Below are 14,675 nucleotides of genomic sequence, written 5' to 3'. Positions count from 1 at the left end.
TCAAATCTCTCAAAATCCGCTCCTATGATACTAGTGTCCCTACCCCCAATCCATTTAGTAGTAGAGCCGAATGCCTATAGGCAAAGTGGAATGTATTTGGCCCATTGACTGAGTGTGACCTAAAGCCGACTGAAGACCACCGGGACTAATTGTACGGACTGAGTCCGGAAAGGGGTAACTGGCCAACTCTGGATTTTATTAATGTCACCGTGACATGATTTCTCTAGCATACGCAATAAATTCACGTGATAAAAGTTTGATCTTCGGACATTTATTTCGCATCAATGACGAAGTCAATTTTGTTTTATTTGGTTTGACTTTTACTCTCCCTTTTTACATATCACATAACTTAAAATCTTGTGAATCTTATATTTTGACGATCTCTCTGTTCTTTTTTTTTTTTTTTCGAGTTAAGCACACATAATTTTTCGTGTGATTTCGAAATTCCGTGTGATTTCGAAATTCCGAGTAAAATGTGTTCATCGATGGAGGCGGGTCAAAGTCGAGAGGAGATCATTGCCATTGCTCCTTGGGTTTTTTCTTGAACCGTCTCTCGATCAAACTCGTCATTATTTTTCTTTAATAATTCGATTTCAAAGAAACTCATAAAATCGGGAACCATAGGTGAAGTGGGAAGTGTAATATTTCCTCAATTGATTGATCAACAAGTTCGCCTGCGGCACGCGCTAACAAAATTCTTGACGAATTAAAGCTTGTACGAAAAGAATACAAAGCGAGCTATATAATCTTTTGTTTCAACACTGTCCATAATCTATAATCTATTCACGCACGATCTTCGTGCTTTCATTGATGGATTTGCATGGTGAATTTCATTACCATTAACAAGAACAGCGCGATCCTCAGAGCTGCGCACTTTCTGTGTCCCCTGACATTAGATTAGAATCGCGAAATGCCGTGTTTCTCGGGATATTTTCCGAAAATTCAAATTCCAAAAGCACAAACTTTTTTTGTCCCCTTGCCTGGATGGGTCGGGTCCGGTCGGGTCGTCCATTGCCATTGGTCGGGTCGCTTGAGCTGATCCACAAGGTCCCAAGGGCAAATGCAATTAGCGACGCTTGAGCTGGAAACCCTACGAACGGGAGTCGTACCCACCTCCGATTCTAGCAAACGAACCGCCGTCACGAACCGAGCAGCGACTTCCTGCAGATCGGGCACGAGGAGTGGAGCTTCAGCCACGGATCCACGCACTTGAGGTGGAAAAAGTGCTCGCACTCCGGCAACAGCCTCAGGACGTCGCTGTCCCTGTAGTCCGCCAGGCAGATCGAGCAGCAGGACCCGCTCGATCCCCCCCGCCGGAGCCTCGCTTTCGAGTAGAGGAGCTTCGGGTAGCTGAGGATCGCGGCCTCGCTGAGCCCGGCGCGGATCTCGTCGGCGGCGCCAGCTGAATCGTCGTCGTCGTCGGGGTCGGCGGGGAGGGAGCCGCCGTGGTGGGAGTGGGCCCCGACGCGGCGGCGGCGGCGGCGAGCGAAGGAGTAGGAGATGACCGCGACGAGGAGGACCAGTAGGGCGAAGCCGAGAGGGGCGAGGATGCGATCGGCGAACGAAGGGGAGGGGGAAGAGGAAGAGGACAGCGAAGAAGAAGAAGAAGAAGAAGAAGAAGATGATGATGATAATGAAGAATTGGAGGGTAACGGGTGGTTCATTTTCTTCTGTGTTTTTTTTCTGAAAATTGGAAGAGTGTGGTGCAGAAGTGGGAGCAGAGAGGGTTTCTGGGTGGTTAGGAGGAGAATGTTGGTGATGCTGTCCTTTTAAATTGGCCTTTTTCTTTTTCTTTTTTTTAATAAATAATTTCTTTTTCTTAAAAAACAAATAAATAATTTCTTTTTCTGTTTTTTTTTTTTGGGTCAGAAATTTTTCTGTTTTGTTTTTGGGTCTTATAAAGCCAATTATTACTTAAAAGCATATTATGTGTCTTTTGGCTTCGTTTATTCCTAGAAAAATAAATGATCTAAAAAAAAATATTTTCTTCATCGACGAAACTTTATGTCTAAACATTGTCATGGACGGTGAAGATATTTTCGTCCATTCGTTTTCCTAAGCGACTCAAACGAAAAAAAAATTCAAATAATTAAATTTTTTATGGAATTAACTCGATGGTATTCGGTACTCACTTGCATATGGTGAATAGATTAGAGGATGCACGGCAGTCGTTGATAAATACACTCGTGCCGTGTGCTAGTAAACAATGGAAAGAATTAATTTTAGAAAGCGTGAGATGTTCCAAACTTCGCCCTCGAATTAATTCATCACTTAAACTTCAAAGTGTTTGGATTTTTTTTTTTTCTCGATGACTATTTTCCTCCATGGGCACACGCACACATATGATTTTCTTCATATTTTTTTCTAAGGACAAGCTTGAGATTAAGCTGGATTGTAACAAAGCATAGGAGATGAGAGCAACAGTCACGTCAGTGGGAATCAATGGAGTCAGTGTCGAGAAGCAAAAATCAAATTTGACTTCCATGTTTGCTTTTTTTAAAGTACGAGATGTAAAGCAAATTTTTTTTTCTCCCTAAAGGTGATATCTTCGTTGCGTCTCTTTCACTAATATTTTTTTGAAAATATTCAAGGCATTAACTGGCTTACTGGTAGAGTTCCCTCTTAGGAAAAGTACACTAAAAATGTCATAATTTTTGTATGACATTCACTTTAATGCCATAAATTTGAAAACATACACTTAAGTGTCATAACTTTCAAAAATCCCTCACTTGAGTGCCATGTTGACGTGGACGCCGAAAAAACTAACACGGAAAGCTGACGTGACTTGCCGGAAAGCCGACGTGGCACCTCGAAAAAGTTGACATAGCACTCGAGTGAACGATTTTGCTCTGACGTGATACTCAAATGAACGATTTTTAAAAGTTATGATATTTAAGTGAACGTTTTGAAAGTTATGACACTCAAGTGAACGCCGTACATAAATTATGACACTCACAATACACTTATCCCATTCCCCCTGGTTAACATGAGCTATGCGAGTAGCAAGAAAAAGTAAATATCTCATGAGTAATGTCATGCACAAGAAAAACCCACCAGTGTAGTTGGTATTATTAAATAATATGGTGGACTTTAAATGAACACTTGCATAATGTATCTTATTTTGCGCCTCACTAAAACTTGTCGTGTCACTTAATATATCTGGTTTTGTTACACGTTTGGACTCGGGGAAAAGAAATTTTATATGATGGTGGGGATTTATTAAATTGCATTCTCTTGTACCAATAATAATGTATACTGGGATAATTGATTTTAACCTTATTTGAGTTGGTTGTGAGATGAAAAGGATGTTTGACCATTTCATCAAATCAAAAACGTTTGGAAAACATTATTCTTAAAAAAAAAAAAAAAGTGTTAAGCATGTGCAAATTGGGTTTGCTGGTTTCTTCATGGAGCTATAAAAGGTTACTTAGATTTATTCGAGTGAAACTTGGGACTTTTCTATTGGAACTGGTTCCTAAATTTTTTAGACCGAGAACCTATCCTACATGTCCTAAAACTTGAAACATATCGTGTCAATCGGTTCCAAGGTCTAACTGAGGAACTAACTGATTTTTTTTTTAAAATCATCTATCTTCCTTTATTTGCTTCATTTTTAATTAAGCAAAATGAAAGTGAAAACAACAAAAATCCTCATTTGTTAGTAGCAAAAGTCCATGTAAGATAAACTGTTATAATAGAAAAGCCTTATATCTTGAAATTAATTCATGGGTCCTTAATGAGAAATAATAAATAAAAAGAAAAAAGCATTCCACCCTTTATTCGAGTAGTTTTTTCTTCGCCAATTCCCGATCTAAATCAAGCGGGGTTTTACACGAAGAAGATGGAGTAACTGTCCATGGTCATTATGGAGAAATCCTTTATGAAGGAGGAAATTTCCGGTGGAGTGGTGAAATGCGGAAAAGGTATGCATAAAAGTATTTGCCCCAACTATCACATAAAATAAAATCAACAATAAAAATTTCAAAACACGTAACATAAAACCAGAATTGTAGAACTTCAGTCCTCAATCATCTATGAAAAATTTATCCAAATTCTAACCACCCGAAATTAAAGGAAACAACAAACATGGTTAATCATTTATTGCTAATTATTAATCTGAGACAATTATTAGAAAACCTCACCATATAGATCAATTCCACTTCGACTCATAAACTCTATTTACCCGTGATAATCTCCTCATTAAGATAATCCATATCAAAAGAAGAAGAAGAAGAAGAGATTAAATAAAATATTCACTCATTAGATATATCAAGGAATTACAATATAAAAAGGGAAATATTGTTCAAAAAGTCATAAACCGATTGTATTTTGTCAACTTAGTCCTAAACCTTCTAATTGTGCAAATTCAGTCATAAACATTTACATATTTTTGTCAACTGAGTCCGTTCAACTAATTTTAGCCGGAAATCGCTAATGTGGACGTTGATCGTTCTATGTGGCACAGTGGTGATCGACGTGAATAATTTTTAATTACATTTTACTATTTTTTTGAATTCTTTCATCTTCATTTTATATTTAAATTTTTTCATTTTCTTTTCCTTATATCCTTTTTACAACTATGGTTTTAGGAGGTCTCGAGCCACGAGCGAGGGCGTGACACCCTCACCCAGAACAGGGTAGGCGAGGGCCCGACATCCTCGCCTGTAACTGGTAAAGGGATAGAGTCCTTGGTCCTTGACCACCGATGGCCCTCTCGACCATAGTTGTAAAAATGAAAACAAAGAAACGAAAAAAAAGTACGAACAATTGAAAGATTATCAAAATGTTATTAATAATAAATCATTCAAGCGCCGATCGTGTCACGAAGGACGATCAATATTCCTGTCAATAATTTCAAGTCAAAATTCATTTTATCGGGTCATCACTCGTCTCTCTGTCTCTCTGTGCTGGTTCGGGTGTTAGAGAGAGAGAGAGTTGTTAGGGAAGTGGAGGTAGAGAGGACGAGAAGTGGGACATGACAGGCTGAGGGAGGAAGGACGAGGGAGGACTCTGCTCTGTCTGCTCCAAAATTTAATGGAGGGACGAAAGCCGACTTAGAGAGAGAGAGAGAGAGAGATGGTGCGGTAGGAGAAAGGGGATAACTGAGAAGACAAGGGGAACAGTTCTTTTGCTTTAACCCCCACAAACAGAGAGAGAGAGAGAGAGAGAATCATGGGAAGCATCTCTCGCGAGAGAGAGAGAGAGAAAAAGAAAGAACACAGTCCTCCCCCTCCCTCGACAAATCGGATTAATCACATTTAAGAAAAAAAGTAAGGACCCAAATTAAACAAGTGTCCTATCAACTTTGCTTTGCCACGCCTCTCTCGTTTGAATTCATTTAATTTACTTTTGTTTGGTTATTCAACGTGTGTTTCGTGGACACTTTTCAACCCTGCATAAATTTTGATATTACGATTGATTTTATCCATTAATTTTTTTTATGTAAAATAGGTTTATACCACTTTTGGGTAAAATTGTCGACAAAGTCATTAACTTATTACATTTGTGTCAATTTAATCATAAATCTTTTCATCTATACTAATTTAATCCTAAACCTTTTAATGAATTGTCAATTTAATAATTTCAACTAATTACTCAAATAATAAATTTATAACTAAATTGACGTAATTAAAAGATTTAGGATTGAATTGACACATATATAATAGATTTACGATTTTTTTGTAATTATCCTCACTTTTATAGGTTGTGGATGATGGGGGAGGAGGAGGAGGGGGAGGGGCAGGGGAACACCCAAGCCCTCAAAAAAGTTAGATTTTGGTAGAGCTTGAGGGTTTTTATTAATATAAGATTAGGAGGTCCTATTACTCCATCTTAAAAAATGATTAAAAGGTTCGAATCACCTCTTGTACAAAAGGAGAGTGTCTCATCCATCGTTATCCTTTATTCGTTTGTTTTTATCTCCTTTCAAAGGAAAGATTTGAGATCAAAAGTATAATTATTCTATTATGTGCTACTATAATCACTAATAGGAAACTTTGCGAAGTATATTTAAGTACTCTTTTTCTTTACTAAACAATAAAAATTTCAAAACACGTAACATAAAACCATAATTATAGAACTTCAGTCTTCAATCATCTATGAACAATTGATCCAAATTCTAACCACCCGAAATTAAAGGAAACAACAAACATGGTTAATCATTTATTGCTAACTATTAATCTAAGATAATTATTATAAAACCTCACCATATAGATCAATTCCACTTCAACTCATAATCTCTATTTACCTATAATCTCCTCATTAAGACAATTCATATCAAAAGAAGAAGAAGAACAGATTAAATAAAATATTCACCCATTGGATATACCAAGGAATTACAATATAAAAAGGGAAATATTGTTCAAAAGGTCCTAAACCCATTGTATTTTGTCAACTTAGTCCTAAACTTTCTAATTGTGCAAATTCGGTCATAAACATTTACATGTTTTTGTCAATCGAGTCCGTCTAGCTAATTTTGGCCGGAAATCGCTAACGTGGATGCCGATCATCTTACATGGCACGGTTGGTACCGACGTGAATAATTTTTAATTACATTTTAATATTTTTTTGAATTCTTTCATCTTCATTTTATATTTAAATTTTTTCATTTTCTTTTCTTTATATTCTTTTTACAACTATGGCTACGGGAGGTCTCGAGCCATGAGCAAGGGCCGCAATGCCCTCACCCCGAACAGGGTAGGCAAGGGCCCGACATCCTCTCCTGTGATTGGTAAAGGGATAGAGTCCTTGGTCCTTGACCACCGACGGCCCTCTCAACCATAGTTGTAAAAATGAAAACAAAGAAACGAAAAAAAAAAAAAAGTATGAACAACTGAAAGATTATCAAAATGTTATTAAAAATAAACCGCCCAAGAGTCGGTCGTGCCACGAAGGATGACCAATATTCGGGTCAGCAATTTCAAGCCAAATTGGCCGCATGGATTCAATTAACAAAATATGAAAAGGTTTAGGACTCATCTAACAAAATTAAAAAATTTAAGAATAAATTGATAAAAGTGAAATATTTTTAGGACTTTTTGGATAATTTTTCATATAAAAGGGTATATACATCACTTACAAAATACAATCTCCAGTTCTTCAATTTCTTGAAAAGGATATATACGTAGGAATTGGAAACCTAATAGCACAATACAGGTTTGGTATTTTTTGGAATTGGACTGGTAACCATGGGAACCTAGAACTGGATCGATTTCTATGCCCGATTTAGTTCGATTCTCAATTCTACCTTGGATCCATGCTCGCCCCTATTTAGGATGCGTTTGGTTTAGCATTAGAAATGGGCTTTAAGGAAATGTAAATATCTTTAGCCTAAGGGGCTTTTGGGAAATGCAAATGACATTTTGTACAAAAATCCTTTGAAAAGCAATTGTGGGTTTAGTAGTGTTTGGCAAAAAAAAAACAAATTACAAAGGGGTTTGACCGGATTATTTTATTTTATTGTTAAAAAACAACCTTATGCTAGAGCCGGCGAAGGGCTCGGGCCGCCATGGAGCTAGATCCGGCGCTAGCGGCCATCAACTAAGGCCACCTAGGTTAGGCAATCCTCATCGCAACCCAGCGATCGTCATCAAGGGTCGCTTGACCCCCTGCTGGCCCTCGCTGGCCAAATCTATCCTCGCTATCCATCCTCGCTCAAGAATAAAGATAAACAGTGGATCTACGATTTCACTTTCTAAGAGGTGTAAAATTGAATTTTTAGGAAGATTTTGAGGACATGCAATTGACTTTTTTCATTAATGGAAACTTCAGCATTCCAAAAAAGCTGAAAGCTCAATACCGGTGAGGCGAGCTTTCACCCCAAAGCCCCTTAGGGAAGTTGCCAAAAACCCCAAATTTTTTTCAAGGGCTTTTAGAATGCTGAACTGAGGGCATCCTTATAACTACTTCATTCTTTCTAATTCAAAATGGTTAATCTATAATGATAAATAGGGGTACGCAATTCCAATTTTCGTGTAGGTTCCAATTAGAACGTGAAACCTACATGTCGGAACAGGTTCTTCATTTTGTCAAACCTAGAATCTATCCCGTCACAGATTCTAGAATCGATTCCAATGTCTACTCGGGTTCCACTTGTATTCTTAATTGAACGATTGTAGTGAATTATCACATATAATGACCATCATTGCTGCTACAATTCACTAGTTACAACTTATATTTATACTCAAGAAAAATATGAAAAATTAATGAAGTAAAAGTCCTAGTCATAAATATAGCCGAAAATGAAAACTTAAATTAGTGGTTTCAGACCATACACTCATCATTGGACGCTATAGAACATCGGAGGATCGTGCGAAGATGCATACAAAAATAAAAATACAAAAACTTGTTCCAAGTTTCAATTTTCAAGGTCCAGGTTTCGGGTTTTAGCTGGTTGAACCTATCCATCGGAATAAATTCCTCGCTTTTTAGAACCTAAAATTTACCCTATATTCCTTGGAATCGGAACGGTCGGCGCAGATTCCGATTTTAGGTTTCCGGTTCCATTCTGGAACCGTACTCAACCCTAACAATAAATAAATGTAAATGCTCTGCTCCATCAAATATAGATAATTAAGTTCTCATTCTGCTACGTGGATAAAAGAAATACTTTTCCCCGTCATCATTGCACGGAATATCAAGTATCCGCACCAAAAGTAAAGTTCGCGTCCTTCACCTAATTAACCATTTTTTTTTCGTGGCTTATCGCCATCTTGTTTTACATTTTTCAACTTTCGTGCGCAGAAAAATTGTTGTCATTCTACACGACCAATCGACCACATCGCGTCTATGCTTTGTTAGTCATCGGGTAGGTTGAAATTAGTATCGTCACGACCCTCATGATGCGAACTTCGAGTGGTACAGAGACGTTCAAGAGATTGCCTGTGAAACTAAGCGGACTGAATCATCCTCTTTCCAAGTGACTTTTGTGCTTTGTGCGGACTCTCTCAAGCCTTATTAATCGCAACTTGATTTTATCGGGAGAATTTGATTCCTTATGAAGATAGAGCAACGGTTTGTAGTTTGTCGATACCTTGATGCGTAAAGGCGATCATTGTCACCAAGGTATTATTTGTCCCCATTATTACTATTGTCGGGTTTAAAATAAATATACCTCGAGGATATACACCAAAGTCACGGAGAAACGAATTCGGCAATTACTTCATTTTCCTATTGGAATTTTACCTTAAATGTGTGGGTAAAGTTGCCTGTGAAAAGAGACAATCAATGAACATATCTCTTGGGAGTAGGCTTTTTGTCCTCGCTATCATCAATTTTTATGATCAATTGTCATTTCTCTTCATGTCCAATAATCATTTCTTTTCATATCCAACAATCAACTCTTTCATGTCCGACAATCACTTCTTTCCATGATAACAAATTATTTCAACAGATTTCTCGACTAACGGTTAATGCATTATTTGCCCTAGAGTTGCCATGAACATGTTAACTAGGCAGATTAGGAATCGATCTAAGCAAAACCAGATGTGAGGGGACCGGATTTCTTGTGACGATGGGTGGACTTCTTTCTTGACCCATTGTGAAAATGTAAGTGAACATATTGAAGTCTCATGGGTGTTAATCTAGGGTTAGGAAAGACTCAAGCTATTGGGTTATTTTCGTGAGACATAGTGAATTTCTAGGCTGCTAGCTCTCATCGTCAAATAGGTACTAGCGCCTCCACTTGGACCGAGCTACATAAATATCCCGCGTCAACGAGATAATCTCGTTCTCTCGCATTTGGGTATTGAATTGTAAGATCCATTGATTTTTCATTATTTCTCAATGTAATATGTTGTCGGTTAATACAATGTCATTCCTCCAGCGATCCGCGTTTTCGCGTAATGAAGATGATAAATCGCTTCATCCGGGGCGAGAGTCTCCGGTCCTTGTTGTACAATCATGCCTACCTCTATGTACCAATTCAAATTTCGGGGCTCCTCGATGGCCCCCGAAACCCATATGTTTATCAAAATCAACTTCAAAGTCAAGCCACAGGCGCGACAAATTTTGGGTTGTAACTAGGAACGTGGCGAATGATGGAACCAAACCAATTGAGCTGGTCGAATTCTTATGTAGGGACGATTGCATCGAGGGTTTCAACTTCGACAATATTCAATAATAAACAAACCCACCGAGCGTGCCCATACCACGTAACTTAATCTTGATTAGAACCTAATAATCATCGCTTAAGCAATGCCTGGTTTAGATAACCCCTTGATTCTTTCTCTATAGATCATTTCAACTAATGCCCACTTTTCTTCCTCGTTTCTTATTTTGACCGGTTCTTTTCGACATGAACGCCCACTTTGACTTGAAGAAGAGCATTGCACGGCTATGTCAGCATCGTCGTATCCAATTCTTGCAGTGGAGTCCGTCGTCAACCGAGAGAGAGAGAGAGAGAGAGAGAGAGAGAGAGAGAGAGAGCGATAGAGAGAGATTGGGCTTGCTGACTGGTGCACTCGTACCTTAAATTAATTTTTTGATTACAAAAAACTTCAAGACGATACATTTACGATAGATTACATTTATTATAAATTTACCTTTCGTTAGTCTTCATTAAATCTAGCCGTTAATTAACGGGTGTATCGGTTTGAAGTTTTTACTCTCTTTTTGTCATAGGTATATCAGTTTGAAATTTTTCATGATATTAATCCAATTTAACTAATGGTAAATTTGTCATAGGTATACTAGTTTGAGATTTTTCATGGTAAAAAAAATTAGTTTAAGATAAATTTGTCATATATATATCGATTTAGGATTTTGGTGGCCAAAAAAATAGTTTGGGGTAAATTTGTCACAACTGTACCGGTTTGAGGGTTTTTTCATGGTAAAAAAAAAATGTTGGGTAAATTTTGGATCATCTTTCCTCTTTGCCCAAAGCTCGTTGCTTCTCCGGCTTGCTTCAGCGCTATTGATTGTGCTTTCCCTACGAAAGAGGGGGAGGAATGTTCTTTTTGCGAGTCGTGGAGCTCCAACTCATCAAATCATTTGCCCTTTTCATAGGCCACGTATTTATGATATGCTTAAAGTTCATTTGTAGAAATCATTTCTGCTGCAGGCTCAAAATCTCTTTCCAAATTACGGGAACATGTGCTAGACAGCCGGTTTCATGCTGCAACAAATCGAGGCCGAATAGGAGAAAGATGGAACTTCGGATCACTTGGAGTGTGCAACTTACAGCGCGAAAATTCTCACCTTCTTTGGTAGGGAAGCATAATCCAGTGCTCGAGCAAGCTTGAGAAGCAACGAAATTTGGGATAGAGAGGGAAGATAATCCAAAATTTTGAATTCATAAGGAGAGAAAGGAGGAGAGAGGAGCGTCAGTAGCTTCGATTTTCTTTCTTCAGAGAGGTCTCGTCTAATCCAATAAACAATACGCAGATCTATCAAAGGCAGCATTTTCTTTAAATAAAAAAGGGGAAAATAAAATTTAAGACTAGCGAGGACGATACCCACACGTGGAGCCATGTGTCGCTTCCTGATTGGGCAGGGACCACGTTGACGTGAAGGGGGCCGGCCTATCTAGAATTTTCTGAAGATTTCGAGTCTTTAATTGGAACGGCTTGTCTCTCCGTTTCTCAAAACGGCAGTCACCATCTGCTCTATTTTATTGCATTTGACCGACCGCTACATCATCATCTCAAGTGGTCGTAACGTAACCATTTGGAGCCATTGAAATCTCTGATTGGTTTCCATTTCTATTCCAAAACCGGGTTCTCTTCTGCAGCCTCTCGTTTTGCAGACATATGCTGTTTTCTCTTAGAGGTTCTTTCCTAGCCTCTTCCACTAGCAGCCCTATTTTAGGATACAAGCCACGCTGCGGGCGCGATGTCATTTGAGCCCTGCTCTCTCTTCACGCATCTCCACCCCACTAGCTGCCTTTAATGTTTAATGAACTGGTTGGAATTGCACTCAGCAAATCTTTTATGAAATATTATTTGATCAACTCTTTTCTCTATGTCCTCTCCTTTACTCTCTCTCTCACACACGCACACGCAAATACAAGCATATTGACGACTCATTAGGCACTTGTCTTTTCTACCTTCATGACCCATCATGATCATTGACACGAATTAGATAATGAGATTAGACAGTCCTAATCAAATTTAGGATAAGAATGCATGATCGGACGATTTATCGGATGCCTCATTTTATATGGCCTCTCAAATTTGTGCAGTGCGAATTGCATGCGAGACGTCCTCTCCATGTAAAGATAGTGATGGGATATACAGTGCCTTGGCATCTTATTCGATTGAATCTGGCAATCGCGAGTAAGGCTTCTTAACTCCAAAAAGTCATCCGTACATGCGATTCGGAAGTCTAAAGAGCCGCTATTAACACACGGATCCATAATCAAGAGCAACAAAACCTAAATTATCATGTCACATTGGCATGTATAGACAGGAGACGTGCATTTCAAATCAACAAATGTATATGGTGGGGTAAAATTGAAGAGAATTTGTTTGCTGCAAAAGCCTCGATGGAAAGTTAATATTGGAGGAGATTCATTGATCTTTGCCCATTTCAAACCTTCGTCCGTGGATGACCTGGCACCGTTGTCCGACGTGTACTTTTTTGCTGCACTTATCCGGTGCTGAACCACCACCCACCGCCGCCAACCGGCCGGACGCGACGTCTCTGCTCGTTTCGTCCTTCGAATGAAACCATTCTTTGATGAGCCTGAGAAACCTCAAAAAACATTAAAAAAAATTGCATGGAAAATGGCGCGAAATCGACTGATTTCAGTCAACACCTCGAGCCAGTACACGAGAGATCTGTATTCATTTACAGTCGGTTTTGCTTGAGTCTACAAGCTCCGCCGCAATTCCAGCCTGTATCACCGCCGCAACGCGGTCAACGGCGCAACCTCAGCAAGAGGAGTTCCGACTGGAGTCGGGACCGGCGAGGTCCTGCAGTTCGGACACGACGGGTTGATTCTCAACCACGGATCGACGCACTTCGAGTGGAAGTAATGCCCACAATCCGGCAGCAGCCTCAGCACGTCGGTCTCCTTGTACTCCGACAAGCAAATCGAGCAGCAGCTCGAGCTCGAGGCCGAGCCGCCGCCGCCGCCGCCGCCTCCACGAGCGGCCCCCTTCGCCTGCGAGTAGAGGAGCTTGGGAAAGGTCTCCAGCGTGGTCTCGTCGAGGCCGAGCGAGATCGCGAACGAGTAGTCGCCGTCCTCCTCCGCCGCGGCGAGGGAGTGTCTCCGGGGCGGCGGGCCGCGGACGCGGGTGCAGAGGTAGGAGGCGAGGGTGGAGAAGATGATGACGGCGACGACGCCGAGGGAGATCCCGATGCCGTACGGGTATCCGCCCGTGTTCTGCCCATCGGGGTCCAGGTTATCGGAGGTGCTGTTCATGGCGCCGGCGGATCAAATCGATAGAATGAGTCAGAGAGAGAGAGAGAGAGAGAGAGTAGGTGTTCCCGTTGTTCCGGGTGGTGAAGAATTTAAGCGAGGAAGAAGCATCTGGACATGGCGGTTGCGAAATTTGTCAACCATTTCTGTCGCTTTCCAAATTATCGTATTTCCCCACTTTGATCTGTTTCACCTCAGCCAATGGTAAAGTTTCGCTGAATCCGGTCCCCACGAACCAAATGCATCGCGACCGCTAATCCTGTGAGACCCGACCCCCGGCGGAGCCTGAGTGGGAATCAGACAAATCCAACGGTTGACAGCTTTCCCCGGTCCACGATAGAAAATTCAAAATTCCCCTGCCCGAATCAAATCATTCAACACCGAATCCCTGGAGTAGTTTTTCGCCCCGATTCACAAACACGAGGAGGTTGTCTCCGGGCGAAATCGAACCGGTACCCTCCAGAAGTTAACCGAGTGTCGAACGGCATTTTCCTTTTGAATCAGCGTTTCTTGCTCGGAATAACGTTAGATGTCGCGTCCTAAATTCACTACCACGTTATAGTCAACATAAAATTTAGCTACCGTGACATTGATTAACATGACTGTACTGTGAGAAAGGGATTAATTCATACGAGGCATAAAAAGATTTTCATTCAATATGTCGCCTACGTAACAAAAAGTCAATTCACAAGCACGATTCGGCTGCTGATCTATGTATGATCTTTAATTTTGCCGACCCTATTCTTTTTTTTTGTTAATGAGCGGAAGTTTTCATCTTATAATTACTTGTGTCGGAAATATCTTTCACTAATGGCGATTTTCAATATAATCATTTTGGCCATAGTTTCTATTTATGCTTGCTTGGGATCCGAAAGAAGCAATATTGGGAAGAAGGAGGAGGAGGGGGAGGTCAAAGCCAACACGGCTCCGTCGGATAAAGACAAAAAAGGATACAAGGGGGGATAAGGTCAAACGGATTAAGGGAAGCACAAAGGCAGTAACTAGTGATGTTATTACCTAAATCTTCCGTTTAGCAGTTTATAACCAGTGATGTTATTACCTGATTCTTCCCTCCGGCGGATATGGCCGGGAAAGAAGAGGATTTTAAGGCTTACTTAAAAAAAAAAAAAATTGAAGTGAACTATCAAAAAAGTCATAAACCTATTGTACGGGGCACAATCGGTTTTGATGTGAAAAATTTGTGCAATTTTAAAATAAAATTTCTGAATTTGTGTGTGTATTACAACAATTGTCCCCGTCGGCGCTAGTTGTGTCACTTGAAACGGTCAATGTCTATTTAGCGATTTTCAGTCAA

At 40.0% G+C, this 14,675-nt stretch overlaps 2 protein-coding genes across 2 annotated transcripts; both read right to left on the bottom strand.

The window, feature by feature from the left end:
• Window positions 1–798: 798 nt before the first annotated feature.
• Window positions 799–1,731, bottom strand: LOC125316220 (RING-H2 finger protein ATL67-like). The gene has a single exon (XM_048283917.1). It carries the CDS (start codon window positions 1,662–1,664, stop codon window positions 1,140–1,142), a length of 525 nt encoding a protein of 174 aa, XP_048139874.1. The 5' UTR covers window positions 1,665–1,731; the 3' UTR covers window positions 799–1,139.
• Window positions 1,732–12,838: 11,107 nt separating this feature from the next.
• On the bottom strand, window positions 12,839–13,394 carry LOC115755710 (RING-H2 finger protein ATL70-like). Its single transcript, XM_030695222.2, has one exon. The coding sequence runs from the start codon at window positions 13,361–13,363 to the stop codon at window positions 12,839–12,841; it is 525 nt and encodes a 174-aa protein (XP_030551082.1). The 5' UTR covers window positions 13,364–13,394.
• Window positions 13,395–14,675: the final 1,281 nt, after the last annotated feature.

The sequence above is a fragment of the Rhodamnia argentea genome, chromosome 8, assembly GCF_020921035.1.
Source record: "Rhodamnia argentea isolate NSW1041297 chromosome 8, ASM2092103v1, whole genome shotgun sequence".
Taxonomy (NCBI): Eukaryota; Viridiplantae; Streptophyta; class Magnoliopsida; order Myrtales; family Myrtaceae; genus Rhodamnia; species Rhodamnia argentea.
The sequence above is the reverse complement of the archived record's forward strand: the minus strand, read 5'-3'. Positions and strand labels throughout refer to the sequence as shown.

Excerpts from the sequence above, each read along its gene's own strand:
- LOC125316220 (XM_048283917.1), bottom strand. The coding sequence starts at position 1,664 with ATGAACCACCCGTTACCCTCCAATTCTTCATTATCATCATCATCTTCT.
- LOC115755710 (XM_030695222.2), bottom strand. The coding sequence starts at position 13,363 with ATGAACAGCACCTCCGATAACCTGGACCCCGATGGGCAGAACACGGGC.